Genomic DNA, 26456 nt, shown 5'->3' with positions numbered 1-26456 from the left:
TATTGTGAAAAACACTGTCCAATCAAAGCATTTTACAGCATAACTATTTATGCACTGTCAGGATGTAATAGGAACATGCCATTATTCATGATGGTGTGTTTTTGGTCTTCAGGAAGCCCGACCAGAGCTCATCAGAACTGTACAGACAGTGTCAGCATCTCGTCAAAGTTTCTGTCCCAAGGCTCCCAGAGTCTCCAGGGCTCCACTAGCAGGTAAAGGTGTAACCACTAACCAACTAACCACAACTCACACCAGCTGTGTGTTTCCTAAACTATGGTCTTTGTCTTGTGGTTATCCTACTAGTTATTCTCTTCCTGACTGTTCCCTGAGTAGCCATTTCCTTTCTCAGTTGAACTCTTGACTGGCAGTTTTCTGAGTGGCTGTTCTCTCCACCACAGATCGATGTTTCCATTCCTGCCTAAAAGCATTTCCACTGGGGATATGAAGCTGGCCAGCGGGGTGGTCCGGCCCCTGGTGTCTGAAGTACGACCCATCATGGAACAGAACCAGGACCAGACCAAACATCCAGTGTGTGCCCCTGATCAGGGCCATAGTGTGGCCCATGAGGGCAACCTCAAGGTCAGGATCCAGACGGACATTCAGCTTCAGAGGAAGGGCTCGGAGGACAGGTGCCCCCCAGAGAAGGTGCCCCCCCAGGCTCTGCGCTGCTCTCCCCTGAAGAAGAAGAGCCCAGCGGTGGACCCTCGCAGGAACGCCAGCCCCGTAGCCAAGGCTGCAGCCTCCCACCTTACCTCCTCTTGCCTCCGGAAGGCCCAGTCGGTCCACAACCTGCACACAGAAGGTAACACACAGCACACGCGCTCCCTACACACACACACACACACACACACAGCACACTACACACGTGTAAACCTGCGCTCACAGTATATTCGTTTCTGTCCCTTTTGTACCCCCAGATCAGTCCCTGTCTGTGGGCCGACCTTCCAAGGAGGTGGCCCCCCAGCCTCAGCCCCAGCCTCAGCCCCAGCCCCAGCCTCAGCCTCAGCAGTTGGCCATAGAGCGCCCTTCCACCTTGCCCAACACCCCCCGACGCACCCTCCCCATTGTACCCCTCCCCACCTCAAGCTCCCAGCAGCCCCGGGACAGCGTGGGCAGCAGTGCCGTGGCGGCCACGGCCACCACACCAACCCGGGTCGGGGGCGGCCTCAGATCCCGCTCCTACATGAGCCCCACCACCAGCTCCATGGCCAAGATGTCCCGCTCGGTTTCCATGGGAGACAGCCTCGACGTTCCGGAAGCCTGCGAGGATTCCTGCGTCTCCTCTGAGTTCCGCAGGAGCTCGGCCTCCTCCACCTGCTCTCAGGCCAAACCGCCTCCGGCCGCTTCCACCACCCCTCCCCCTCCTGTAGCCGTGGTAGCATCCACCACGGTGAGCCCCGCCCCCTCAGGCTCGACCACGCCCCAGGCAGCTGTTGTCCCCACCCTCATCACCAGCGTCCCAGCTAACCCCGCCCCATCCAAGAGCCTGCAGGTCAAGCTCACCGGCAGCACGCGACCCCAGCTCAGCCTGGACGTCACCAAACCCCTCCCAGACAAGCCCTCGCTCGCCTCCTTCTCCCCCAACAGCAAGAACCCCTCCAGAGCCCCCCCAGCCAGCCACACCCCCCCAGCTCCACTCTCCACTAACGTGCAACTGGTCGCTGCTATGCCGACCTCTACCAGCACTGTAGAGGGCCCAGCTCAGAGCTCCACAACAGAGCAGGGCTATTGTCCCACGGCAGAGCTGCCCCTCCAGGCCCATGCAGGCAGCCAACTGGAGCCCCTGAGAGAGGGAGAACTGATCCAGATGGAGAACCCAGTGGTAGAGAACATGCTACCAGCTGTGGCCCAGAACGCAGGTTTGCTCCAGCACTCTCCCTCCTTCATCCTGTCATCTCTGCCTGTACATCTGGGTCTGGGCCTTAGTCCTGGTCTGTCCTTGTTCTCCACTGAGCTCTGGTCCCTGTCTTCCTCCGCCGCACTGCTCTCTTCACCCTCTTCATCCATTAACCAGCACCTTCCAACTGGTGAGGCATGCCATTTCTCGGTCATATCCCATTAACACGGTCTGTCTGTCTGTCATGTGTGTTCTACTCTGGGTTCTCACTGTACCTCACACACTCCATGTGTAGGATAGGTAACTAGTGAAGTAATTAGTCTCTGAAATCACACTTTTGATTGGTTGCTCTGACCATGTCCCACATCTGTCTCGTCTAGATGTGTCTTTGAGTGTGGAGTCATGCAAAGCAATGGCCAGTGAGCTTCAGAGCACCTTCAAGAAAGTCTCCAGCCTCTACAGAATGGTGAGTCTCACACATGCACACTAACGCACACACACACACATTCAAAGCATGTAATTGACCCATGTGTCTCTACAGGTGAACAGTGTGTCTGCAGAGTCCAATCAGGAGCAACGTGAAATGGCCAGGGTCCTATCAGAGGCCTTTGATGCTGTGAGGGCGGAATTAAACTCTCTGCCAGAGGGCGGGGCCAGTGCCAGCATCCCAGAATCCCCAGTGCCCCTGTGCATGCTGGGTAGCCACGCAGCACCAGGGGTAGGGGAGGAGAGGACTCTGGCTCTGCTGGAACAGTACTCTCAACTCCTGCTACAGGCTGTGGAGAAAAGGCTGGACAACAAACTCACCTAGAGCTCCTCTTCCTCCTCCTCCATTTCCTTCTCTTCCTCAAGACTGCACCAACCTTCTAGGCAAATGAAGAATTTTAAGCCATTTTTGTGAATGATGCTCTGCCCAAATACAATGGGCGTCCTTGTTTTAATACAGTCTCCCCCGCCCCCCGACATTGTTTAAACGAACATTAAAAAATGTCTACGTGTTACGAAGGACTTCAAAGCTTTTTTAGGGGTGTTTTTTGGGGGTGAACAGAAGTTGGCTACCTGTTGGATTCTGGATCCTGTTAGCCCTGTGTGTTTCAGTGTAAAAGTGAGGGAGAGCGAAGCAGTGAGGATCTCCCTCTCTCAGCACACAGCCCCCCCCCCCATACACACATAACACAAACAGCACAGATCAAGACCCTCTCTCAGGACCAAACCTCAGCAGTTTGAAACACACACACACATACTACTTCCTCCTCCCTACAGTAGTGGTCTCCCAGGGACTCAACTACGATGATGTCACTGTTACAGCTGGGGTGCTTGGGGGGGGGGGGGGGGGGGGGGGGGTTGCTAGGCATTCCATAGTTACATTACTAGTCTCCATTACTCTGCGTCTACAAGGAGGACTTCCTGGATTAGGTCCTGGAGGTCTGGATGATGCTTGGACAATCAGAGGGTATGGCTGGAAGCCCATCAGTGCTGTGGAACTGTCCATGAGAAGTCTGCATCATAGAAGGACTAGTGAGTACTGGGTGTCATGGAGAGAAAAAAGCTAACTCACTGGCCTGGGTCTGGAGTATGAACGACCACAGGACAATCCTAACTAGTCTTAAACACATTGTTAGACTTGAATCATGTTTTTTTACTGAGTGATTTTATACTGTACATTTTGAGTGAGTGGAACTGAGGGATGGTAGGTGTGTGTGTATTTATTTATTCGGTTGTAAAAGCGCCATTGTGTTATGAAGATTGTCCATGTTCATTTGTAGGTTGTAGTTTTTGGATAACTACTGACTGTGTGGAAGGCTCGTTTTACATCAAATGGGACGCATGGTATTACCAGCCTAGTGTAGGCGCTGCCTACACTCCTAATAGGTTGCATGTCATATACATGATTCCAGACTCCAGAGACAAAGCCAATAATACTTCTTAACACCCAGCTAATCTCCCAGTTGTAAAGGAGATTTGGTGCCTTTATTTCAGGTCAGGTTTTTTTTTTTCCCCAAGGTTGACTCATTACCCAAAATATTGTATGTGGGGCAATCAAAAGGTTTCTTTTGTGTTGCCAAGGACCACTGAAACATAGTTGATGGCAGAAGAGTAATGTTGAATCGCTGGACAATGATTAGCTGTTTTTCTCTGGACATGACCCCTATTCTTTGTTTTCTTATTTACCATATAAAACCCTTTTCATTCCTGATAACTGTACACCCCATGGACTTCAAACATACCTGTACTGTAAAACACGAGTCATGTACAGAATGTTGGTGCCACACTTCACTGGTTACTCAGAACAATCACAGTATACATAAAGCATGACCCCACAATTACCAAGATGCCCTTGTTCAATTACTTGATATTTTAATGAACCTCCGGAATTGCTTTAAGGCTAAGACACAGATATGCAGTAGGCCTTGTATTATATACATAAGACTGGAAACACTAAAAAAGACGGAGGATTGTATCTTTTTGGACAGTAGAACAAGATCAGAACTACCGCTACCTTTTAGATGTAAGTTTTTACTGCTGGCATGAATATATTTGCATGTAGGGTATCAGGAGTATGTATGTAGGGTGAGTATGTATGTATGTACGTAGGGTGTGTATGCACTTTATGTATGTATGTGTCAGAGGTAATAATGTATGTATAAGGTGTCAAAAGTATGTATGTAGGGTGTCAGAGGTTTGTATGTATGTAAGGAGACAAGCTTGTTACTTACTAACCCTTGTGCTGCCTTCGGGTCACATGACCCAAAGGTTCACAACGCACCATTGTTGTGTTTACCCAATACAAAAACAAATAAATAGCATTTTCTTTTAACCTTCGCAATGTGGGGGGTCTGAGACAGCCCGACGGTTAAAATAAAATGCTTCACTTTGTTGTTGTATGTGGTAAAGTTGTCCCAATATGACGGTGGGTCACAATGACTGATGGGTCAGAATGACCCGAAGGTAACACAAGGGTTAAGATGCATGGTTCTCTAGACTGTCGAGATTCTGATGACTGGGTTTCCTCTTTGCCCACTGGGATCTCCTTAACTCCTGGCTGTGTTCCAGCTCAGAACCAGCACCTGCCTAGAATGAAAACCCCTCAAGTTCCCCTACTGTCATTTATTTATTCAATACTCTATGATTAATATTTTGTTTAACATGGTTTTCCCACAAAGTAAAAGACAAAACAAGAAGTGCTACAAGAACATTTGCATCCCTCATTAAGAAATTCTGGACCTATAAATATGCAAATATCACAGGCCTCGCACCTTGCCCCACCACAGCTCTTTGCGCTTGCTTGACAGGTGAAAGTAAATCAGTTCTAACCATTTCAGCAGCATAGTGGGAATTTTTGGTCGATGGCTGCAAGCTCCAGGGTCTGGTTTACATCCAAGAACTCTACACACCATGTTCTCTGTCAAACCTTTCACAACTTTGTTGATGTAAATTCTTGTTACTGACAAGTCCACTGGAGCTTTCAGGCTCCTTTGACGGCATTTGCATATTAGACAGTTATTGGCTTTCGAATGTGACGTACCAAATCTAGTTTGCCAGGGAAACGTTTGAATATCTGATTTTTAAGTGCACAGACACCTCCCACTTTAGTAGAGGAACGTGAAAATGCTTCTAGTGGAAAATCTTTCCACAGATGCATGTCAGTATTGTCACGGTCAGACATTTTAGGAGACACTAATTTGAGTAAAACACATTGCGTGGAGTGTTTCTGTGAGGTGTGTTATTTGCTGCACTTGGGTACCTAAATTCATGTGTTAACTTTAGATAATCTGAAGGGGCGTAGGCTAATTTGACTACCCCATTGGTTACATGATGCCAGAATCAAACAGTTAAATAATTCAATATTGTATTGGAACTTGGTCTGAAACTGGGCTGGAACTTGGGTCAAACTGCTAGAACTGGAGAATGGAGAAACAGAGGTAGCATTAACTAACCTCGTCTTTTGTACAGTATGACAATATGATAATGCATCTGTCTTGGTTACAGATAGACCAGATATTTTGTCTTTATTCTAGGAAATGACCCTTCTGAAATGTGTGAATCTGTTACTTCTCTTGTTTTGCTCCAACCTCAGTTCAGTGTTTTTAACCTTGATGTTTCTACTGTGTATCTTCAAGTTCTCTACAGGAGAATAAACATTTATTATTACACTCCAGTGGTGTTTACACATACCTTTATTTACATTTTCCACCTGTACTTTGCCCTGTTACTCTGTTACTAGAACAGCACAACTAGCTGACAGCAATTTAGACTCCAGCATATTCTAGAATAACCTTTAAAAAGAAATTCAAAAAAGACAATGATTGTCTTAAAATGAAATACAATACCAGAAAACTTCAGATAAGATATTCCGATACATTTCTACACCGAAGCGGTCTCTCAACTACAAAACAATCCATCCCTATGGTTTCCATTCTTGTGTACTTACTGACAATCTGGCTAGAGCTGTCAGGACTCAGTAAACCTGTCAAATCTTTACAGATCTCCAAAAATACAGCCTGGGAATATAGAGAACCTATATTCTCATGACCAGGACACTGTTAAAACACTGTTCCCTTCCTTGAAATTTTTCTTTTGTAAAGGCCAGGGGCATCAGTTAGGTCAGAGATTACCTCGAGGAAGAATGGATAGAGAAGGATTCAAATGCCCAGGGTGATCTCTGACCTCCCAGTGATGTCACAGTGACCCCACAGGCCCCGACAGGGACTCTAGTAGCTGGAAATAGTTGTACTTGAGGTCATACTCCATGTCGTACCAGAAGTTCACTGGGGAGAGGGGAGAGAAAGCATGTCAAAGTATAGTGTCTGTTTCTACATGCGTCTCTGTGGTGCTGCTGTACCTGCGATGCAGCCATGGGACTGCTGGACATGGTGGAACCAGAGGGAGGGAAGGTAGAGCATCTCGCCTGCTCTCACGGTGCAGCGGAGGGGCTGTGCCAGCTGGTAGGCAGGGTAACACTCCAGGTCTGGGTTCAGAGGGTCCACAGGGATCCATGGTACCTGGGGGGATATAAGGATTGGGACAAGTTATGGAAAGATTGTTAGGTATGGAGAAAAAAACGAGAGGAAGATACAAGTAGCTCACCCAAAACAGTTCAAAAAGAGACTGAATTGATCAAATATAAAGTTTAAAAAACAGCAAAAGTGTCTTAGCTTGGCTGTTAAACGGGTTGGCCCTCACTGGTGCTCACCTTCTCAGACTCTGCTTCATCCACCACATCAAACCCACCATCTTCTCTCTGCCTGTACACCGCTGGCTGGTACAGCTCTGACAACACAGGAGAAAGAAGACACTGCATAGAATGAGAATAGAAAAGAGCAGTAGAACACAGTACAATGTTTTTACACACTCTGTAGTCCTGTAATATCTCATTGTGTAGACAGCTGTGACTAAACAAGTCAAACATTAAAAGGTTTACAACCCTATGGGATGGCTCAGTGCTGGGAACTATCTCTTACCGTAAGGTATGAAGGGCCGGTCGGATGGAGGGAGCAGGATGAAATGTTTCTCTCCTGATATGACACAGTACAGGTTCTCATAATGGTCCTTGTGCACTGGAGACAAACAGAATGCATTTACAAGACTATAAGCCTCTAAAAAAGTCCAGGGTCAAGCCTTTTGTCTGTTAGTCCAACATTACCTATGGCAGACTACATCACTTCTACTTACTGGATGTCACGGCACGGGCTTCTCCCAACCAGAAATTGACAGCATCCGGTAACTTCCCTGGGAAATAAACAGAGTTGCATTTTGAAATTAACGTGTAGGAACGTACAACAGAGAAAAGTCAGAACAGAGGCAGTGCTGAAACACTAATAAACACGTCTTTATTCCTGAATTAATCACTGATGTAACATGATTGTATCTCAAAAACATTATTCCACTGCATGGTTGAGTTATGGTACAATGGTACAGGTGATTCTCCAAGGAAGGGATTAAGAAAGGACGAGTGCAAAGAACTCAGCCTGGATAAGGGAGGAGTGTATGAAAGTAACCCACCGAGGGCTTCACTCATCCAGGGTATGTGAGGCTCCACATCCCCCGTCAGCTCAGGGAGCTCCTCCATCAGGTTGGAGCACTGTTTCTGGACATAGAACACTCCTTTGTTCTCCACCTTTCCCTCTATCACGTCTAGCAGAGAGGAGAATGTCATCTTTCGTTCTTCTGGCATAACAAACCGGTCTCCGTTTACGGCATCCGCATAGCCGTTTGGGGTCACCGCAACACTAATTACCTTTGATCCCACCGCCTCCCTGCAGTGGAGGAAAGACAGAAACAAGTTACCATGGTTTTCTTCAACACTTACCACCTTCATTCGACGCTCATTTAGAATTAGTTTGTAGGTGGCCAGGAAGTGTTATACCTGAGATATGCAGGATTCCACTTGGACAGAGCTGGCCAGTGACTGAAAGCATTGCGGATGATGCAGGGTTTGTTGGGACCAATCCATTCGCGGTAGAACTCAAGAGGAGACGGCGCATGCTCCAGGTAAGGCACGGCTTCATTCAGATACAACTCTACAGTACAATTTAGACATGGCCCTGCTTGTAACATGATCATTGAAACAATACACAATAATTTCTCTTAAATACGTGTTTTAACAACTATGAATAGAGAACTCACCGCGTGCTTCTTGTGCAAAGTCTTTTAAATAATTTTTCACAGCATCCATTTCTGCCATTGCAATGGAAGTTTGAACAATATAACAATTTACATATTTGAGGCATGACAATCATAGAGTAATTTTATAGAGTTCACTTAAAACGCCAGCAATGACAAAGAATATCATAATGTCAAAGAACCAATACACAATATTTGTTAACTGTCATCAAACCAAACCCATGCGCTTGTATTTACTTCTAGTGCGCATGCCCCATCTTCTTCTGCAACGAGGAACAAACGGACTCTTGAAGAAATGTCTCCCTCTGACGGGTGGGGTGAAGAAATGTATTGGGCTCTTAAGAAAGCTTAACGTTTTATGGGTGGTACATTATAGTTTTTTGCGCAGCATTAAGACCACCTGTCAGCCAGTCACACCTGTTGCCAATTGTGTTAGTTGACAGTCTAACAATTAACACCGTCGAACCGTCTCTTACACTACAGTTATCTGAAAGATAATTCAGTTTCTATAGTAAAATGCTTCATCATGGATGACGAAGCTACATTAGAAAGTTATTTTGATGAATCCATTGCGAACGTAAGTCCCAGTCATTGCTCGTCTGAGGTCAGATGTAGTGCTTTGAACTAACTGAAACTGTGTGTGATTGCCTTCTATTTGGGTGCAGATCAATACTGGAGGGACATTTTTGGCCTCACTAAACCTTACTATGTTATGAAATAAATTGGAGAGATAGACTATTGCAGTATGGTGCTTAATGTATAGGCCTACTTACATTCCAACAGAGTCTCTGATCATGACTGGTGTTTCTCATGTCTATTCATATTTTCCTAGGATGCCAGTGGCTTCCTGTTTGAGGGTGACCTTGGTTTGCAGGGGGGGGCTCAGCTCCAGGACACCTCCTGTCTGTCCTCTGTAAGTGGAGGCCATGAGAAGGATCATGGGGAGGATCTGGACCTTAGCTTCCTGCCTGATGAGCTCAGCAACCAGGAAGAGCCCACTGAGCCCTCCACCAATGAGAACAATGCCAACGTGACACAGGACAGCGGCTTTTTCCAATACCACACACCACAGGCACCTGTGGTTACCACGGCGATGCCAGGGGCCTCCCCCATCTGCCCAATGACTCCTATGATTCCAATGACTCCCATGACGCCGGTCGCGGAGCGTTCTGGAATCATCCCTCAGTTACAGTGGGTAGAATTATGAAAGTTTACTGGTTTAATCTCGATAGCCATCAGCATCAACTGTGTGTGTATGTTCGTAGGAATATTGTTTCCACAGTGAACCTTGCTTGTCCTTTGGACCTCAAATCCATCGCACTTCAAGCACGGAATGCTGAGTACAACCCTAAGGTATAGAGGGTAAAAAGTACACCTTAATTGTAATGTCTCCTTGAATTTAAGAGTTGTCACCATTCAACATCAGAAACTTTCACTTGGCATTATTGTGACATTAGAAGGGCAGAACCCTTAGCAGAACTTCTGAACTTAACCTGTTGTCCAATCAGAATTGTAACGTTTTGATTTGAACTTGATTTTTTTCAGCGATTTGCTGCAGTTATCATGAGGATCCGGGAGCCCAGAACCACTGCTCTGATTTTCAGTTCAGGAAAGATGGTCTGCACTGGGGCCAAGAGGTGACAGCTTTCACCTCCCCTTCTCTGTCTCTCTTCTTCGAATTCCGAGTCATCCTATGACATTCCTGACCCTGTCCGTTCTCGTGTGGTCTAAACAGCGAGGAGCAATCGCGCCTGGCTGCCCGAAAGTATGCCCGTGTGGTTCAGAAGCTGGGCTTCCCAGCCAAGTTCCTGGACTTCAAGATCCAAAACATGGTGGGCAGCTGTGATGTCTGCTTCCCCATCAGGCTGGAGGGCCTGGTGCTCACCCACCAGCAGTTTAGCAGGTACACTAACCGCAGTGAAACCCACCAAGTCACCATAGATACCCTGACCTCTATATCTGACTCATGTTTTCCAACCACTTAGCTACGAGCCAGAGCTGTTTCCAGGCTTAATCTACCGCATGGTGAAACCACGTATCGTCTTACTGATCTTTGTGTCTGGAAAAGTAGTTCTGACAGGAGCCAAGGAACGTGGTGAGATTTATGAGGCATTTGAAAACATCTACCCAATTTTGAAGGGATTCAGGAAGCAGTAAAATACAGTATTGTGTGAAGTCGAAATCACAATCGAACTAATCTTAACTTGTGTCAACATGCAGGAAATATGTTCTTTGTACGTTTTGTTGAAAGTTGTATATGTTATACTTGAGACTTTATACTTTTGTATTCTGCTAAAGAAAATAAACTAAAGGTTTTCGTTATTGTTTTGATTATTAGACATAGTTCCACATATGGTAATCTCCACCCAATAATGACGTAGCTACATAAACAAACCGTGTCACGTGATGTAAAGAAGCAGGCAGATAGCGCGACAGGGGCTCCGTTGAGAACTGATCCTAGCCTACATATTTTTCTCCTTCCCAGGCCAAATATTCTGATATGAAGACGGCCAAACCGTAGTAAATATATATCGAAAGTACTTATATAAAGAAATGACAACTGGTGGTCTGAAGCATACCACCAACAAAGGAAAAGCATATTGTTAGTGCTTCCTAATTGCGAAACTAACAGACTTGGTTGAGTTAGCAAGCTAGCCTAGATGGCTTCTGCTGCTGGAGCTGAATTAAGGGCTACTGGCCCTAGTGAGGGGACCTCCGCCGGGGCATTACCTGGTGGTCGACCGCCACTCCGTTCTCATCACCTCTACGCAACGACCACCGCGGGATCCCCCGGATCTCTCATGGTGGAGTCTGTGGACGATGCGGAGGGCCTCTACGTCGCTGTGGAGAGATGCCCACTCTGCAACACAGCCAGGCGCAGGCTGACCTGTGCCAGATGTATCCAGGCAGGGGACTTCGTGTACTTTGACGGTAGAAACCCAGAACGGTGGGTGATGACATTCACAAAATGAACACTAAACAAATTAGACAAAAAGTCAATCGGCTTGTTTCAGGGGAAATCGCTAACCCCATCTAAATGTCATCAACACAATGGCTTACCAGCATAAACACACAAGATAGCTAGCTGGTTAGCTAGTTAGCAGTACTAGCTAGCTACTTCGGTTGTTGTTTACTAAATATTACGACAATTTACTTTATTTTATCATTGAAGTTAGAAGTGCTGTAGCCCAATACGTATGTGTCACAGACAATGTAACCAATGTCCTCTTATTGTAGCTAGCCAGTTAGCTTGCTAGGTAACTTTTAAACAACTTTACAGTTCAGGCACAGTATCGTCTTAAGCTAGTTAGCTAGCTGACAAATGAAACCAAAAATCACCATCAAGCCATGGCATGCGTAGCTGACAGCATGGTCCTGTCGAGAATGTTAGCAGACAAATAATATCTTATGTACTGCAATGGCTTACAATGTTTTATTTTGTGTGAATAAGTTATTTTATACCATTGTATAAACTTGGTTTAGTGAAACTGTGAGTTACCCGGCCACTCAAAGGTATTTATGTATCTTTAACGTGAGAAAAATGGAAGAAAGTTATACCAAATTGAATTTATCTTTGCAGTTACACCGAAAAATTAGAGAAACTCAAACTGCTGAGGAAGGAGAAAGAACAACTTCAACAGAGGTACTGTAGCTTTGTCAACAAGTTAGTTTAATATTGTAGTGGATTTTACACTTTCACGTTCATTTTCTTCCATGACACTGCCCTCTTTTCACAGTGTTATCACAGCCATGGATAGAAAGGTTCAGGCTGACCAGCTGGTAGGTTTATTTAGACACCCAAACAAATAGTCTTCTTCACATTTTCTCCTACTGATTTGTTGGGGTAATTGTTTCCTTCAGAAATGGAAGATTATGTCGTGCAAGATGAAGATTGAGCAACTAAAGGAGGCTATCTGTGGAGGGAACGAGGAGGTCAAGAGTGGTAAGTGACAGCCCTGTCAGCAGCAACAGGTGATAAGTAACAAGACAACTTGTCGTAGCTTTACTAGTAACTACACTAATACAAGGTGTAAGGCAGAGTTTCTGGGTACATGTACAGCTTGTGTCTCGGTAATGGGAGAGACAGTAAGGAAAATCATGTACAAATAGGGCTTATGTGATTAACGACCACGTCACCTGCTGAACGTTCTAGTGTGTCAATATACTGACCACTGAAGACCCGTTAAGGAAGCAATTCTGTGCATTCTATATCTGTACTGTCCAACTCATGTATTTAAGCACTCTTGTAAGAGAGTTTTCACTCATGCCATCAGTTTGTCTTGAACTGATGGTTTGATCCGGGCCGCTTGACTAATAAACCAAAGTCAACTCCTTTCCTTTGTCGTGACTCCTTCCGGCCTGCCTTCTCCAGAATTTACATCTTATCACAAGGACTACAACTCCCCCCTCTCCCAGGTAAAGAGCTGCAGCTGCGCTCCCAGGAGGAGAGCCAGAGGCTGCAGCGCCGGGCCAGCCGCCACCAGGAGAAGAGGGACAAGATTGACCGGCACAACCGGCGCCTGGGGGAGCTGCTGGAGAAGAGGGGCCGTGAGCTGCAGGCCCGGCTGGAGCTCCTGGCGGAGGTCCGCAGGGGACACATCCTGGAGCTCACCACGCACATCTTCCTCACTCAGGAGGACAAGCAGGGCAGCAGGTCAGCAGGGACCTACAGACATACAACTATCTCTCTCTGTAACTATCTCTCTCTCTCACTGTGTGTGTAACTATCTCTCTGTGTAACTATCACTCTCTCTAACTATCTCTCTCTCTGTGTGTGTGTAACTATCTCTCTCTCTCTCTCTAACTATCTCTCTCTCTCTCTGTGTAACTATCTCTCTGTGTATCTATCTCTCTCTCTATGTAACTATCTCTCTCTGTGTAACACTCTCCCACACACACACACACACTCAGACCTGACCAAAGGAATATTCAGTGTTGGGCTTCAGCTGATGTTTTTGCCCCTGCGTGTTTCCATCAGGGACCCTGCGGACGTGGCTGCAGAGTGTGACCTTGCGCTGACCTCCAGCACAGTAAGCGAGCTGGCGGAGGCCAGGAGGACCACCTACCTGTCTGGCCGTTGGATCTGGGATGACCAGAATGGAGAGACTAGCATCAGCATCACTGGCCCACCTGTCACCCTGCCTAGCAACGGAGACTGCTCAGCCTACTACACCTGGGTGGAGGAAAAGAGCACCAATGAGGGGCCAGGTAGGATGATAGGGCACAAATAAGAATGGGCGAGGGAACTTGGTGACTTAACCCCCTACTCTAACTGTTTTCAATAGCAATAAGTATGCTGATTACGAAACATCCATGTTAGTGGTAGGCTGCTTATAGTCCCTATTGGCCACATACTGATGCTTCTGCAAAGTTGATCATTCTGTGAAGGACTTCATGTGTGGTGCTGCTGTGTTTCCTGGTAGAGTTGGACCACATAAACCCGGCCCACACCATCAGTGCTGCCCTTTGCTACGCCACCCAGCTTGTCAACATCCTGTCACATATTCTGGATGTCAATCTGCCTAAGAAGCTCTGCAACAGGTTAGGATGTTATCTGATGGAATGTTCCCTGAACCGAAGCACAAAGTATTTCTTCAAGGCGAGCTCTAGAAGTTAATGCTTGACAGCTGTATGATAGATTTAATGCTGATCTTACTCTTTGTGTCATGTGACTGGCACATTCTGTGTAGTTTGCCCGGTTAAAAACAATGGGGGTCTAAGCTTTTCATGTTTGAAAACTTACCATGACGTGCCTTTATTTTTGGTTCAAAAAATATGCTTGTTTAGTTACAAAAATTGACAATTGTCTGTGTTAGATCTGGATACATGTCTTTCAGGTATTTTGTAGTTCTCGGAAACTAATGCAATGACTGAATTGTGTATTCTGCCTGTCTTGTCTCCTAGTGAGTTCTGTGGTGACAACTTGAGTAGATACCGCTTCACTAGGGCTCTCACCAAGCTCAACACCAACATCCTGCACCTGTGCTTCTCCCAGGTACCTGATCGCACATGCCTGTGTGTACTGTAAGTGTTTGAGATCATAGCCCTGGCTGAAGGGCTTTACAGTCACTAACCTGTGTGTGGTTGTTCTCCTGCAGCATGTGGACAGTGAACTGCTGCATCCCCACCACACCCTTAGGAACATCATGTTCCTGGTCTCCTCTGACAACAGGAACCTGGGGAGGTAACTTCAGGCTAACTCTCTTTTTTATGGCCACGGTCCAGCTCTCTTCTACCCCTTTTATGGTTGTTTATATTTTGGCCATATGTCTTTCTCGTCACCCAGGACGGGTCCATACGAAGTCAGTGCTGACCTGGAAGACTCCATGGAGTTTGTTGAGCCGGAGGCGGCCGGGCCTGCAGAGGAGAGTGGCGAGGAGGCGGTAACGGATGAGGAGACAGACCTGGGGACAGACTGGGAGACGGTTCCAAGCCCCCGCTTCTGCGACATCCCCTCCCAGCCCATGGACCTGTCCCAGAGCACGGCCATGCAGGTGTCCCAGCCCGGAGCCAACGCTGGGGGCATGATCTCCTCCGCCGCGGCCTCTGTCACCTCCTGGTTCAGGGCCTACACAGGCCAGCGCTGACTGGGAGACCAACTAGGCTGGGCTGGACCAGAAACAGGTTGTTGTGTACTGTCGCTCAAGAGCTGCTGGGCTCTGTTCTAGAACTACAGTAGATTCTGATCGGCTGGTCAATGAAGTGACCTTGGACCAGGTCTTGGCTGGTTGAAGCTATGCAACAACATACTCATACAGAGCCAACCTGACATGGCCTTATGTTCTTTGGTCTGGCCTGGCCTAGCATGATCTGCTTTGCTGTAGCTCATCTTACCCTGTCCTAACCTACACACTAAGAAGGGAAGAGAGAGTTAGTTTCTACTAGCCTGCATGACTGAACACTTTGTAGGCTTGATGGCAGATGAGTGTCTCTGAAGTAGTAGTGTTTGTCTGGGGCTCTGACTATTAACCTGTTTGGACGAAGGCCTTTATAGTGGAGAGAGCGAATGAGAGCATGGCAGGTGGTCTCCATCTCTGTTTCACTTTGTAGATGGTCAGGCCCCTAAGGACTTACGAGCTGGTGTGTCACAATTGTAGGAATCTTATTCTGCTCCTTCTGCAACACCCTCATAGGCTGAAAGAGGATCTGCTGGACTGATGCCATCATTTCCTGTTACTCCTTAAACATGCAAATAGGAATGAGGAAGTTGTCGGTCAGGAGATGCATGTGATTGGATGTCAAAATGTGTTAATTGTTCATCATGTTCCTTAGTCTTGAAATCTTTCCAGTTTATTTGGTTTGTCTCTTCATATGATATTTGAAGAGGTTATGGAAAGTTGTTCATTTGTCAGACTAAAGCCAAACAAGGAACTTTCTGGCTGGACGTGTCCTCACTCGAATATGACGTGGCACTTTTTGTTTTACAGTTGACTTTACCTTTTACATGTTGTTTACAAAACCTGATCCTAATGGGACAGGACAGATGGCTGACCATTAAGAGTAAGAGTAACAATCATATTATTTTACTGTTCCAGGAGAGAGGGTTACCATCTTGTAAGTCTTTTACTGCTGTCCCAGTTGTAACTGATCAAATGTAGCTCACCATCAAGCTCATAACACAAATCTGGTTTACTAGATCAGTTTTTGGGTGAAAACATACAAGGTTGTTGCTCTTCACTGACAAGGTCGGGCTAACCCCTTAGAAGTAGCGATTTAGCCTGAAGCTGGAAGCAGATGTGCCAGTGGGCTTGTGGAATGGAGGGTCTGTGAGTCTTAAAGATGGCTCTAAACAGCCCCAAGGAAGCTACCTAAATCATACCAACTGACAGACACCACGGAGGTACCGTATGTTTTGGGAATGTATTTCGGATTTGCAAAAATGCATCAAAAGGAGACACATGTCTCATCTTGTGGATCTGAAATACCACCCCAGGTATTTCTTTTATATTGTCATGGGAAAATGGGTGCCTAAAAATGTAATTTTTGGTTTAGCAGTTAGACAGACAGAACATCTTACATGCCGTTTTATCTGAATCTGATGTTTTCGTTTTTTTATTCTTGACTATTTACAGCACTTCAGAACTTTGAAAACAGTGACACCTCTGTCACTTTCCCTGTCACCACCTCATAGCTAGTCCTGTCCCAGCATTCTGGAACACCATGACATCACCACCTCATAGCTAGTCCTGTCCCAGCATTCTGGAACACCATGGCATCACCACCTCATAGCTAGTCCTGTCCCAGCATTCTGGAACAACATGGCAACTCGGTTGGGTTCTTCTGTTATTTTAGCTAGGGATTTGTGTGGAATGCCTTTCAAAACATGTTGAATTATGCACACTCGGCATTTACAGTATAAATGTCACCCAAAGCAATATTTGAATAGAAAAGACCTTTGCAAGGATCTTGTATAATACTAGTAAAATGTGTGAATGGATGAATACTTGTTTTTGTTGACATAAACATCTGATTCAAACCTGTGGTCTTTTTAGTATCTTTTAAAAGTCTCCAATGTTCTGTGATTCATATGATTATCACTACTATCTCATTGTAGGACCTAATAGAAATTGACTGAAAAACCTTTGAATAAAACGATGTTGCGTCACTGTTACATGTCAGTGGCTATGCACATATGACAATGATTATAGGAGTGCTGGCCCTCTTCAATGAGAAACACTGAAATCTAAACCTCACTAGAGACCAGAGTACGCAGCACACACCCCCCCCACACCCCATCAGTTGTTCTAGCCAGTCCCCACCCCCCAAAAGAAACACCCACCACCTCCACCAACCGGTGTGTAGAGCACAAGAATAAAATGGTAGAAACGTTTCCATGTTCTTTATTGAGTCACGTTCTGGAAAGGAAAAACCTTCCCTTTCTCTTGCATTTAGGCTTGCAGCCATGATTTCCCATGTTGTGAAACGCCACTTAACTTTACCTGCCAATCCTGCCAGGAAAGGGGCTCTAGAGCTACATCGTCCTTGTTCGTAGCGACAAGATATAATTTCGATGTAGAATCTCTATAAATGCAAGTCCAGTGGTAGGCATAGCATTCATCTGTAAAACAGACAACAGTTTCAGGTCATATCAGTATTCTGTTTTATAACTTGGCAAACAAAACGTTTGTTGTTCGTTGGCATTTAGTAGTGTCATAAGGGCAATTACACCATCTTGTAGAAGGTACCGTTGCAGGAAACCTCTGTGGCTCAGCATGTGTACCATCGAGTCTACTGCCAAACACGTTACCCCTGGTTCAAATCTCGCTCAAACCAATTAATTTAACTGATATCAGTAATATATCAGTAGGTAAGTAATATAAATGTTATTTACAAGTATATTGAAGGGGGACCCTGTGGTGTAGTGGGTTGAGAACAAAGGCCTACACCACAACAACCTGGGTTCAAAACCAGCACAGAGCATAGTGCCAAACACATCCGTGGGCCCAGATCCCTGTAGCCACAGCGCACTCCCCAGATCCTCTCTGCCGACTGTCTTTCCAGGTACCCAGCTGTCCCACCAGGAAAGACGTAACCAAGAGTCTTAAATTGACCTTTTATCAGTTTTATTTACAGGTTGAGTTTGATTTATAAGTCCAAGTCCATCTGGCAGTTAAGATGTTTTAAGGCCTTAAATTTAAACTTCAGAATGTTTAACTTTTTAAGACCCTGTGGGAACCCTGTACTGCAGTAGACACATCGAATGTCTGAACAGCTTTCACTTCCACTACAACGACAGGAACTATGCATAGACTTGTTAGGGGGTGTATTCGTAAGTTGTCTTAGGCACAGAGACCTCGCCACAGTTCAGACTGAGAGAATAAACAGCAGAGCAGTTTTACAGGAACATAAAACCTCAAATAATGCGCTTTATTGGAGTAAAATTACGGACAGCAGGGATTGTATAACAAACTTTAAAATAGGAAAAATAACAGTTTTCCCCCCCATATACAGTCCTCCTTATTCTCTTTTGTTCTAAAAATTGTCCAGTTAAAGTCATTGTAAAGACCAGGTGCCGAGGCCTATCCTTTCCATTGGAGGAAAACAGCACAAGGAGATATCATCATCAAAGTAAAGCAAGATGACACCCAGCAGAGAGAGACCAGAGTTTAAACAACGGAAAATTCCATCCCATAACGGCAAAACAACCATCTGATTCATAAATATATGCATGACAGGGTGAGAGAAAAAAAACAAACAAAAAAAGTATTTATTTCAAACCAACTGATAAGATGAATGCATTCAAGTCAAATCACTGCTGTGGAGAGGTTCCTCACTCTGCTGTAGATATAGGACTCTTTATTTACACATGTAAACACAACCTGGGTCCCAACCGAGGCTCCCATCAAAACACATAACCCCCCCCTGCTCGGACCCTCCACTCGAAATACAGAGATGGGTATAGTTACCCACTGGGGTAGCTTGCCATCCCACTGCCAACCACAAAACTGATCAACACTGATGTTCTGATACGGAATCATCTTGCTGGCAGACTAATGGGGAGAACCTCCCTGGGCCTTCAGTCTGTTTTGCAGTTTGTTCAAAACATTAAGAGATTTGGGTGTTAGCAGGACCGAGCGATCCTACATCAGCCTCACCTAGGTGTCCCAACAGAGGAAGGTGGGATGTGTGGTAGCTGATTGACATTATGGCTGGACCAGGGCACCAGACGCTGCCATCCCCAGCACCACAGACACACAGTAACTCACACTAGTGCCTGGGTCTCTGGGTAGACAGCACACAGCTGGCAGACCTGCCTCCAGAGGTTCTGATCTCTCCGTGCAGCAGCCATAATGACTGCCTCACGAGGCAGAGGTCCCAAGCGTCTGGAGCTGGAAGAGAAACCTTCCTACAACTCCTCCATACAGCTTTAGCAATCAGAATTAAATCCCCCTAAAAAAAAATCTTAAAACGTGAAGCAAGATAATAAAAATACCCTGACAGAAATCTTCTGAGGCTGGAGGATTCTTGAATGGGTTAAAGTGCTGACAATCTCAGAGGACCTGAGGGCTAGAGATGTGGGGAAGGGCAGAGCAGGGCAGGGCTGGGTCAGGTTAGGGGGTGGGGCGAGGGATATTTAGAACAGATCCAGCGATTCCTCCTCATCATCATCATCCTCATCATCAGTATCAGTACAGGAAACCTGGTTGCACTCAAGACAAGACTCCCACTAGTAAATGCACATGCACATATATGGCAATATATAACGGGCCACCCAAACACACACATCCACTTACACACACACACTCCGGCAAACACACTCATATTGATCAAGCCTTCCAAGGCAGAAACAAAGCACCCAGAAGGGTCAGTCAGCCAGTCGTCCCCTAGGCCTCTTCCTCAGAGTCCCTGACCCTCTTATAGATTGGCATGTTTATACTGTGAAAGGCCGGCACCCAACGGTTGTCATGGAGACCCACGTTGCACCCGGGCGTGTCTTTGTGGGAGCCGTGGCAACACATCCAGTAGCCCGGCCCGTAGGGCATGGCCTGGCAGTAGGGCTTATGGTGCCAGCGGCACAGGGACACGTCCCCGCGGCCGTACCGCCTCTTGCACTGCTTACAGGGGTCGTCCTTGTAGCGGGGGTCGCACACCCAGCGAGAGTCCGCGGGGCGCACGCCGTAGCTCTCGATGACGAACTTGAAGTAGTGGCAGGAGCACTTGAGGGCGGCCAGGGCCTGAGTGGGCAGCAGGGAGAAGATCTTGAGCAGGACGTGGTGCGGCAGGAAGGCCAGGTACTGCTGCGGCTCCAGGAGCAGCTGGATCTTAAACCTCACCTCCAGGAACTCGTGAGACACCATGCGACGCAGGGGGAAAGGCACTGCCTCACGACCCGCACTGCCCTCCTCCTCTCCCGAGCCTTCCTCCCCCTCTCCCTCCCCCTCTCCCTCCTCCTCCTGGTGAAAGGTGGAGAGGGGCGTGGGGAGAGGGAGGGAAGCAGGGGCGGAGGTCAGAGTCTCTGAGTGCTCGGGGTCTGTGGCACGCTTCAGGATGGTCACTGTGTCCGGGAGTGTGAGCGTGTGGGGCTCGGTGGAGTGTGTGTAAGAGGAAGGGGCCGAGGGTTTCTTAGAGAAGAACAGCATGCCAGGTAGGGGCTCGTCTTCTCTCTGCCTGGTGGGGTCTGTGCTTGCCTGGGCCTGGGGTAACACAGACTGATCACTCCCACCCTCTGTCAGGACCTCCAGACCTCCAGACCCCAGGCTGGGATCTTCAGGTTTTCTGGCCTGGATGGAGGCTCCACAGGCTGGGTCCACACTGGGAGACGGTAGGGCCGAGACTAGAGAGACCTGGGGTTCAAACCAGCTGCTGGGTTTGACCGTGAGGCCCGCAGGGCTCTCTGGGGGGCTGGGGGCGGTGTGATCCTGGGGCTGGGTGGGAGGGGTTGGAGGCTGGGTAGAGGCAGAGCATGCGTCCACCCCAGCTAGCAGCACCCGTCCTACGCTCCTCCTCAGGCTGTTGCTTCGGGAGAGCTCCCCCGCTACGTCCCCACTCGTGGTCTTTCGCTTCAGGCACTCAGACTCCAGCTTGGCCACCATGTCGGACACGCGCACACTCTCCCCCTCCTCGTCTGGGTTGTCTCTGGGCAGCAGCTCGGAGGCCAGGGAGGTGGGGGGGACCTTGGATAAGGTGATGGTGGTGGAGCTGCGTAAAGACACGGGCTTAGGGTCCACAAGCTGGTCGCTGGCTCTCTGCTCTAGAAAGGCCACCATCTCCACCACGGACAGAGTTTTCCCACTCTCTTCCTCCGTCTCTCCCTCCTTCACCCGGCAGTCCTGCTCCTCCACAGACACCCCCCTCTCTGGCAACAGAGGAGGCTGGCTGAGGGGCTCCCGGGCTGGGCTGCTCTCCCGGGAGCCCTGGGTGTGGGGAACCAGCAGCCTGGCTCCCTCCCGGAGGACGACCTGGTGGTGAGTGGACCTCCGGCGCCGCTTGGCCACCGAGCACTCGCTTTCCCAGCAGCCCTTCACCTTTATGGACACAGTCCGCACCGCCAGCCCACCGGGACCCAACCCACAGTCCGGCGCCTCTTGTGCCACCTCTCCCCCTTCCCCCCCACTACCCCCTCCCTCCTCCTCTCCCCCACTGCCATCACTGCCATCTCGCTCGCCTCCGCTATCTCTGCCGCCACACAGCTGCGAGGCGAAGATGGCGATCTTCTCCTTGGTGTTGCCGGGCTTGATGACGGCCCAGATGTCCAGAGGCCCCTCCCCCTCCCCGTCCTGGGTCTGGTACTGGGCCTGGTACAGGCTGAACGAGGCCTCGTGGTCCAGGCCAGAGGTGAGCAGCAGCAGGGAGGAGGTGAAGGTGACGGGGCTCTGGGATGAGGAGGTCGAGGAAGGGGAGGACTTGCTCCTACGGGCCCAGGTACTGCTCAGTCTGGAGGCGGGGCCACCATTGCTGCTGACGTTGTGATTGGTGGAGATGAAAGTGAGAGGGCTGCGCCCCCCAGAGGCCAGGCTGGGATTGGTGGAGCCTGAGCGGGGGCAGGACGGGAGGAGACCCCACTCAGTCTTCATCGCCCCCTGGTGGTGAAGACCGGTCCGCTGGATGTCCTGACAGGTCTCCAGTCGCAGCTCACTCTTCTGGAGATGAGGATGGGGCTTCAGGTGCATGGCTGGAGGAGAGGAGAAAAGAGGTCATTGGGTTGCAGATTACAATACGTTTTACATGACATGTGAAAACTGAGTTGAGTTTAAGAGCTACACAAAAAATAAATAATGATATTCCTTAAGTAACATTACACATTTTGCAGTAAAAGGGAGATTTAGGAACATAATAACTGTTTTTGGCTCACAACATCCTAGGCATGCAGTTAGCTACTGTAGCTAGGTCAGGGTAACAGGCCTTCTTGGTGGTTGCCCTCAAAGAGGCTGTCTGCCCTAAACCAACATTACATTTACATTACATTTAGTCATTTAGCCATTTAGCAGACGCTCTTCTCCAGAGAGACTTACAGTAAGTACAGGGACAAGTGAAGTGCCTTGGCACAGGACACAACATCAATCGCACAGCCAAGAATCGAACCGGCAACCTTCTGATTACTAGCCCAATTCCCTAACCGCTCAGCCACCTGACTCCATTCATCCTTCTAGAGACAGCATCCTAGCAGCTAGCGAGTACAGAAGGAGTGTCTGCAGACCACAACTCTCTCTGTGGAGAGCTGCTTGCTGCAAGATGAGGTGTGTTCCTCTTGACCTGCCAATGGCAACAACAACTGCAGCTGTTCCCTGACCCTCCCTCTGCTGACAATACCAAGTGCTGTTCCTCCAGTCGCCATCCTCTGACATCATGGGAACAGAGAGAACAGCTGGGCACTCAGCTGACCAAGATGTGTGCATGCTCTCAATCAAACACACACACACACACATAGCCACAGTGGGACAGCCAGACAGACTCTAGCTCTGACAGGCACAAGTGCATATAAGGCATTGTTCACTACAGCCCAGAAGGCCTTATTATGGTGGGCAGAGAATGTAGGTGTGTGGGTGTGTGTGTCACGTGACCAAACTGGGGCTGGCATGTAAAGGAGGTGGGTGCAGGTGACAAGGGGACTGCAGCTTTCTAGTAGTGGTGGTGGGGAGGTGGGGGAGGGGGGGGGGGGGGGAGGGTATCACACAGACTCATCGTCTGATAGGCTGATCAGTGTGGAGAAATGCAGTTGCTGTGCCCTTGAAAGGCCTGCACCCGGCCTGCCCCCCTTCGTGCCCTCCCCCCCCTCCCTCCCTCCATCTCCCTGCCCGTCTCCCTCTCTCTCTTCCTGGTTCTCTCTGTCTCTCTTTCTCACACCCTCCTCTCCCTCCTCCTCCTCCCTCTCTCAATCCTGCTGTGTAGGCTTGCGGACAGGAGTGTTTCTGTCGTGCTGCAATCACATTCCGACAGGCCAGGGCGACATTTAGCACATAGGGCTTATAGAGCTTAGTGTAACTGGGTGTCCTGGCAGATGTAAGGGTCTGCTTTGTTTTGGACGGTGACAGGCTGAGGAAGGGGTGGTTAGGAACACAACAGGTCAACAATAACTCACTTCCTGTCACGAGGCTCCTTTCACTTCCTGCTTACAGCGACAGCACCTTGGCAACTCAACGAAGGTGCATAGATTGGCTCATCTGGTATTGAAATCCTGACCGGCCAATAGAACGCGAACATTAACACGAACGTTCTGATAATGGCCATAAATTCATCTACTGGAGAATTCCAGCCCCCTGGGGCCTCACTGAGGGCTAGTCATCACATCAGCCTGCTGGGGAGGCAGCACACTGCCCTGCAACACAACTGCCGGGGACTGCCCTGGCCTGGCGTCGGACATGTTGTAAATGTCCTGGAAGCAGCGAGATAGAGAGACACAGAAGAGACAGAGAAAGAGAGACAGAGAAAGAGAGAAAGAGAGACAGAGAAAGAGAGACAGACAGAGACAGACAGAGACAGACAGACAGAGACAGACAGAGACAGACAGACAGAGACAGAGGGAGAGAGACAGAGAGAGAGAGAGAGAGAGATCTTCAATCTCTCCTACCTCTTCACCCACCTTCTATTGTGAGCGTGGAAGCTCACCAATAACCGTTCCTCTGAACTGTGTGCACACCCTGTGTATATATGTACACATGACAATAAAAAAACAGGGAAGGACATTTGGGCAGGTGCCAGCAGAGCTCTGCTGTCCCAGAGGTTCAGCCTTGGTGACGGTGTGGACCTGTGTGTGCCAGTTGACAACTCCCCGGTTTTCTAGTCTGTTCCGTTCCATTCTGTTCTCGTCTACGTATAAACAGACACCCACAGTCTTACCCCTGTAAAATACAGGCTGCACTTTTCAACTGAGTGCTCAGTAACTTTGGCAGACTCCTTTTTCTAATCTGCCATTCGTGTTCTGGCCCTCAATGTGGGTCCTCACATTTACACAAGCTGAACAAAATGATGGGCCCCTTCCCTTTGGCTGCCCCCAGCCCCCAGCTCTTGCCGAATGCCCAGCTCCTGTTCTATGCATGATAATAATACTTCATGATCCTACCTCCACAGTCCAGACTGACCCTTCAGGTCCACAGCCACCCAGGAAGTCTTCTACCCAGAACCCAGCCCAGCCCTAGCCAAGTCCTACCCTAGCCCATGTCGTATCCCAGCCTAAGCTGGCCTGGCCTGGCCTAGCCCCCACCCCACCCCTGCAAAGTCAGACTTTCCTCAGAGAGCGAACACGTGCCAAAACACACATCAGAGCTAATAGCTAATTTGAGGGGAAAGTACAACCAGCGTTATGTACAAGAAAACAGGCCAGCCTTGGCTTTACAGGCCCAGCAGAGAGCAGAGAAGAATGAGTCACTGGGCTCTGATGAGGTGAGCTCATACCCTCACCCAGCCCCAGCCCCCCCCCCCCCCCCCCCCCCCCCCCCCCCCCCCAGTACAGCTTCCAAGACCTCGGCTGAGTCCCAATAGGCTACAGTGGCTCTCTCTGCTCCCATCGCCTTTCCTCAGCTTAAACCCTGGAACTTTCTCTCGTCTGTTTACTTAAGATGAGAGAAAGGCAATAAGGGAGGCGCATCTTAAGAGTATTGAAATGCACCCGTCACTAACTTGCACTCTATGGGGGGCTGCTGGGAAGCCATCCAATCTGTGAAGTAAGGAATGAAGTCATACTAGCAATCACGGACCGGTCCGCTGAAACTATGGTGTAACATTTTTTATGTCCTTCCTGAGGTGAGGTGTGTGTGTGTGTATGTGTGTGTGTGTGTGTGGAGGGGGGGGGCTGCACGAGTCTCCACATGTGGCTTCAACAGCTTGGCATAAACACACAGGACGTCATTTTAAAGACACAAGGTTGAAGCTGGGAGGGGAGGGAGTGGAGAGGGGGAGAGGAGAGAGAGGGAGAGGAGGAGTAGAGGGGGAGAGGAGGAGAGAGAGAGAGAGAGAGAGAGAGAGGAGTAGAGGGGGGAGAGAGAGAGGAGGGAGAGAGAGGAGAGGGAGAGAGGGAGAGAGAGGGAAAGGGGAGAGAGGGAGAGGGAGAGAGAGAGGAGAGGGGAGAGAGGGAGAGAGAGGGAAAGAGAGAGAGGGAGAGGGAGAGGAGGAGGTAGAGGGGGGAACAGGAGAGAGGGAGAGGAGAGAGGGGGAGAGGGGAAGAGGGATACTCTGCAAAAGAAGTGTTTTACAATTTTGAGTTTCTCCAGAACTGGTTAAACGAAAAACTTAAAACACTCCAGATACCCGTTTACGTCACCTAACTGGCCCATCAGCACCTAGCTACCACCCCTGACACATTCTTATACAAGACCGGGACCCAACCCTCATCCTTGCATTGTTGATTTGAATAGTTGAGAAAGACCTTCACAACAAAACAGTCAAATAACTCATTGACAGAGCTACTTGCATATCTGATCTGCTGAGGGTGAAAGAGGCTGGGCGGGCTCTGGCTCTAGACTGACAGCTGGTTGGGGGACGGCGTCCCACGTTCCCTGTGATAGGTGGCTCCGCTGCGACTCACAGATGAACGTTTGTCAGGCGTGCTCTTACCTCCATCATCCAGTCCAGCGAGACGCCTGATCGGCGGACCTCCTGTCCGCTCCACCTATCCCAGAATGCTCCTGTCGCGTTGCTTGGCAGTGTTGGGTTGCAACACAACGACCTCTGGGCTCCACCCACTGCGTAGAGACAGGAGAGAGTTAGGAGTTAGACTGAGACCACCTCACAGCTCTCACACACAGAAACACAGTGGACAAGCTGGTGCATGCTGGGATAATTGGAGAGCTACTTCCTCCACGGTTTTTCCGCCACGGGGGACATGGAGGGCTGATACTGGGTGATTATTCACCTCTTGTTACCATGACACCTGGTTGGGATAGGTCGTTGTGCATTAACTTCCTGCACCACAATTCAATGGTGTGGGTGGTCGGTATATTTGAATAGAGAAAGAAAAAAACACCATGTTTCATGCATAGCCAAAACCAGTGATCTAATCAGCCATGTAACCTTCATCACTACTGAGGTGATTGAGCCGGGAAACAATGCTGACAGACTG

The 26456-nt window shown here is 48.6% G+C and overlaps 5 protein-coding genes across 8 annotated transcripts in view; 3 read left to right on the top strand and 2 right to left on the bottom strand.

Moving 5' to 3' along the window:
* Positions 1 to 3131, top strand: part of mapkbp1 (mitogen-activated protein kinase binding protein 1) — a 29995-nt gene extending 26864 nt beyond the window's left edge. The window contains exons 26-30 of one of the 2 annotated variants that reach the window (XM_067242856.1): positions 113 to 212; positions 399 to 802; positions 918 to 1859; positions 2218 to 2303; positions 2379 to 3131. In XM_067242856.1, the coding sequence (XP_067098957.1) occupies positions 113 to 212; positions 399 to 802; positions 918 to 1859; positions 2218 to 2303; positions 2379 to 2648 (1802 nt within the window). In that variant the 3' untranslated portion in view covers positions 2649 to 3131. Of the gene's footprint in view, positions 1 to 112; positions 213 to 398; positions 803 to 917; positions 2028 to 2217; positions 2304 to 2378 lie in introns of both variants that reach the window. The other variant, XM_067242855.1, reaches the window with a different exon arrangement.
* A 2719-nt stretch (positions 3132 to 5850) lies between these two features.
* On the bottom strand, positions 5851 to 8725 carry jmjd7 (jumonji domain containing 7). Of its 3 annotated transcripts, XM_067242918.1 has the most exons (10): positions 8699 to 8725; positions 8465 to 8515; positions 8205 to 8358; positions 8076 to 8094; positions 7841 to 7972; positions 7511 to 7567; positions 7300 to 7395; positions 7032 to 7108; positions 6681 to 6840; positions 5851 to 6606 (listed from the first exon to the last, which is right to left on the bottom strand). In XM_067242918.1, the coding sequence occupies exons 3-10, from the start codon at positions 8289 to 8291 to the stop codon at positions 6518 to 6520; spliced, it is 717 nt and encodes a 238-aa protein (XP_067099019.1). In that variant the 5' UTR covers positions 8292 to 8358; positions 8465 to 8515; positions 8699 to 8725; the 3' UTR covers positions 5851 to 6517. The 3 variants fall into 3 exon arrangements, with proteins under 3 accessions (XP_067099019.1, XP_067099017.1, XP_067099018.1); XM_067242916.1 differs by having other exon boundaries at positions 7841 to 8094; positions 8699 to 8719; XM_067242917.1 differs by lacking the exon at positions 8699 to 8725 and having other exon boundaries at positions 7841 to 8094; positions 8465 to 8671.
* A 262-nt stretch (positions 8726 to 8987) lies between these two features.
* tbpl2 (TATA box binding protein like 2) lies at positions 8988 to 10711 on the top strand. Its single transcript, XM_067243408.1, has 6 exons — positions 8988 to 9038; positions 9294 to 9652; positions 9727 to 9814; positions 10007 to 10098; positions 10197 to 10364; positions 10447 to 10711. Exons 1-6 carry the CDS (start codon positions 8988 to 8990, stop codon positions 10616 to 10618), a joined length of 930 nt encoding a protein of 309 aa, XP_067099509.1. The 3' UTR covers positions 10619 to 10711.
* Positions 10712 to 10900: 189 nt separating this feature from the next.
* On the top strand, positions 10901 to 17171 carry atg14 (autophagy related 14). The gene is made up of 10 exons (XM_067242915.1): positions 10901 to 11408; positions 12042 to 12104; positions 12199 to 12241; positions 12323 to 12404; positions 12878 to 13115; positions 13440 to 13669; positions 13885 to 14002; positions 14366 to 14456; positions 14560 to 14645; positions 14748 to 17171. Exons 1-10 carry the CDS (start codon positions 11122 to 11124, stop codon positions 15046 to 15048), a joined length of 1539 nt encoding a protein of 512 aa, XP_067099016.1. The 5' UTR covers positions 10901 to 11121; the 3' UTR covers positions 15049 to 17171.
* A 114-nt stretch (positions 17172 to 17285) lies between these two features.
* On the bottom strand, positions 17286 to 26079 carry fbxo34 (F-box protein 34; the record flags this gene model as incomplete). The annotated part of the gene is given in 2 exon segments (XM_067243884.1): positions 17286 to 22073; positions 25952 to 26079. A coding segment is annotated over 1 exon segment (2286 nt). The 3' UTR covers positions 17286 to 19785.
* Positions 26080 to 26456: the final 377 nt, after the last annotated feature.

This window comes from Osmerus mordax, chromosome 9 (assembly GCF_038355195.1).
Source record: "Osmerus mordax isolate fOsmMor3 chromosome 9, fOsmMor3.pri, whole genome shotgun sequence".
Classification (NCBI taxonomy): domain Eukaryota; kingdom Metazoa; phylum Chordata; class Actinopteri; order Osmeriformes; family Osmeridae; genus Osmerus; species Osmerus mordax.
The sequence above is the reverse complement of the archived record's forward strand: the minus strand, read 5'-3'. Positions and strand labels throughout refer to the sequence as shown.

Bases quoted from the DNA above. Each gene is read 5' to 3' on its own strand.
- jmjd7 (XM_067242916.1), bottom strand. The intron at 7,568-7,840 runs GTGGGTTACTTT...TTTATTTCCCAG, and splicing joins CTGGATGAGTGAAGCCCTCG to GGAAGTTACCGGATGCTGTC. The intron at 7,109-7,299 runs GTAAGAGATAGT...CTGTGTTGTCAG, and splicing joins CCGGCCCTTCATACCTTACG to AGCTGTACCAGCCAGCGGTG.
- tbpl2 (XM_067243408.1), top strand. From the start codon at position 8,988: ATGGATGACGAAGCTACATTAGAAAGTTATTTTGATGAATCCATTGCG. The intron at 9,039-9,293 runs GTAAGTCCCAGT...ATATTTTCCTAG, and splicing joins TTGATGAATCCATTGCGAAC to GATGCCAGTGGCTTCCTGTT. The intron at 9,653-9,726 runs GTGGGTAGAATT...GTATGTTCGTAG, and splicing joins GGAATCATCCCTCAGTTACA to GAATATTGTTTCCACAGTGA.
- atg14 (XM_067242915.1), top strand. From the start codon at position 11,122: ATGGCTTCTGCTGCTGGAGCTGAATTAAGGGCTACTGGCCCTAGTGAG. The intron at 11,409-12,041 runs GTGGGTGATGAC...TTATCTTTGCAG, and splicing joins GACGGTAGAAACCCAGAACG to TTACACCGAAAAATTAGAGA. The intron at 13,670-13,884 runs GTAGGATGATAG...GTTTCCTGGTAG, and splicing joins GAGCACCAATGAGGGGCCAG to AGTTGGACCACATAAACCCG.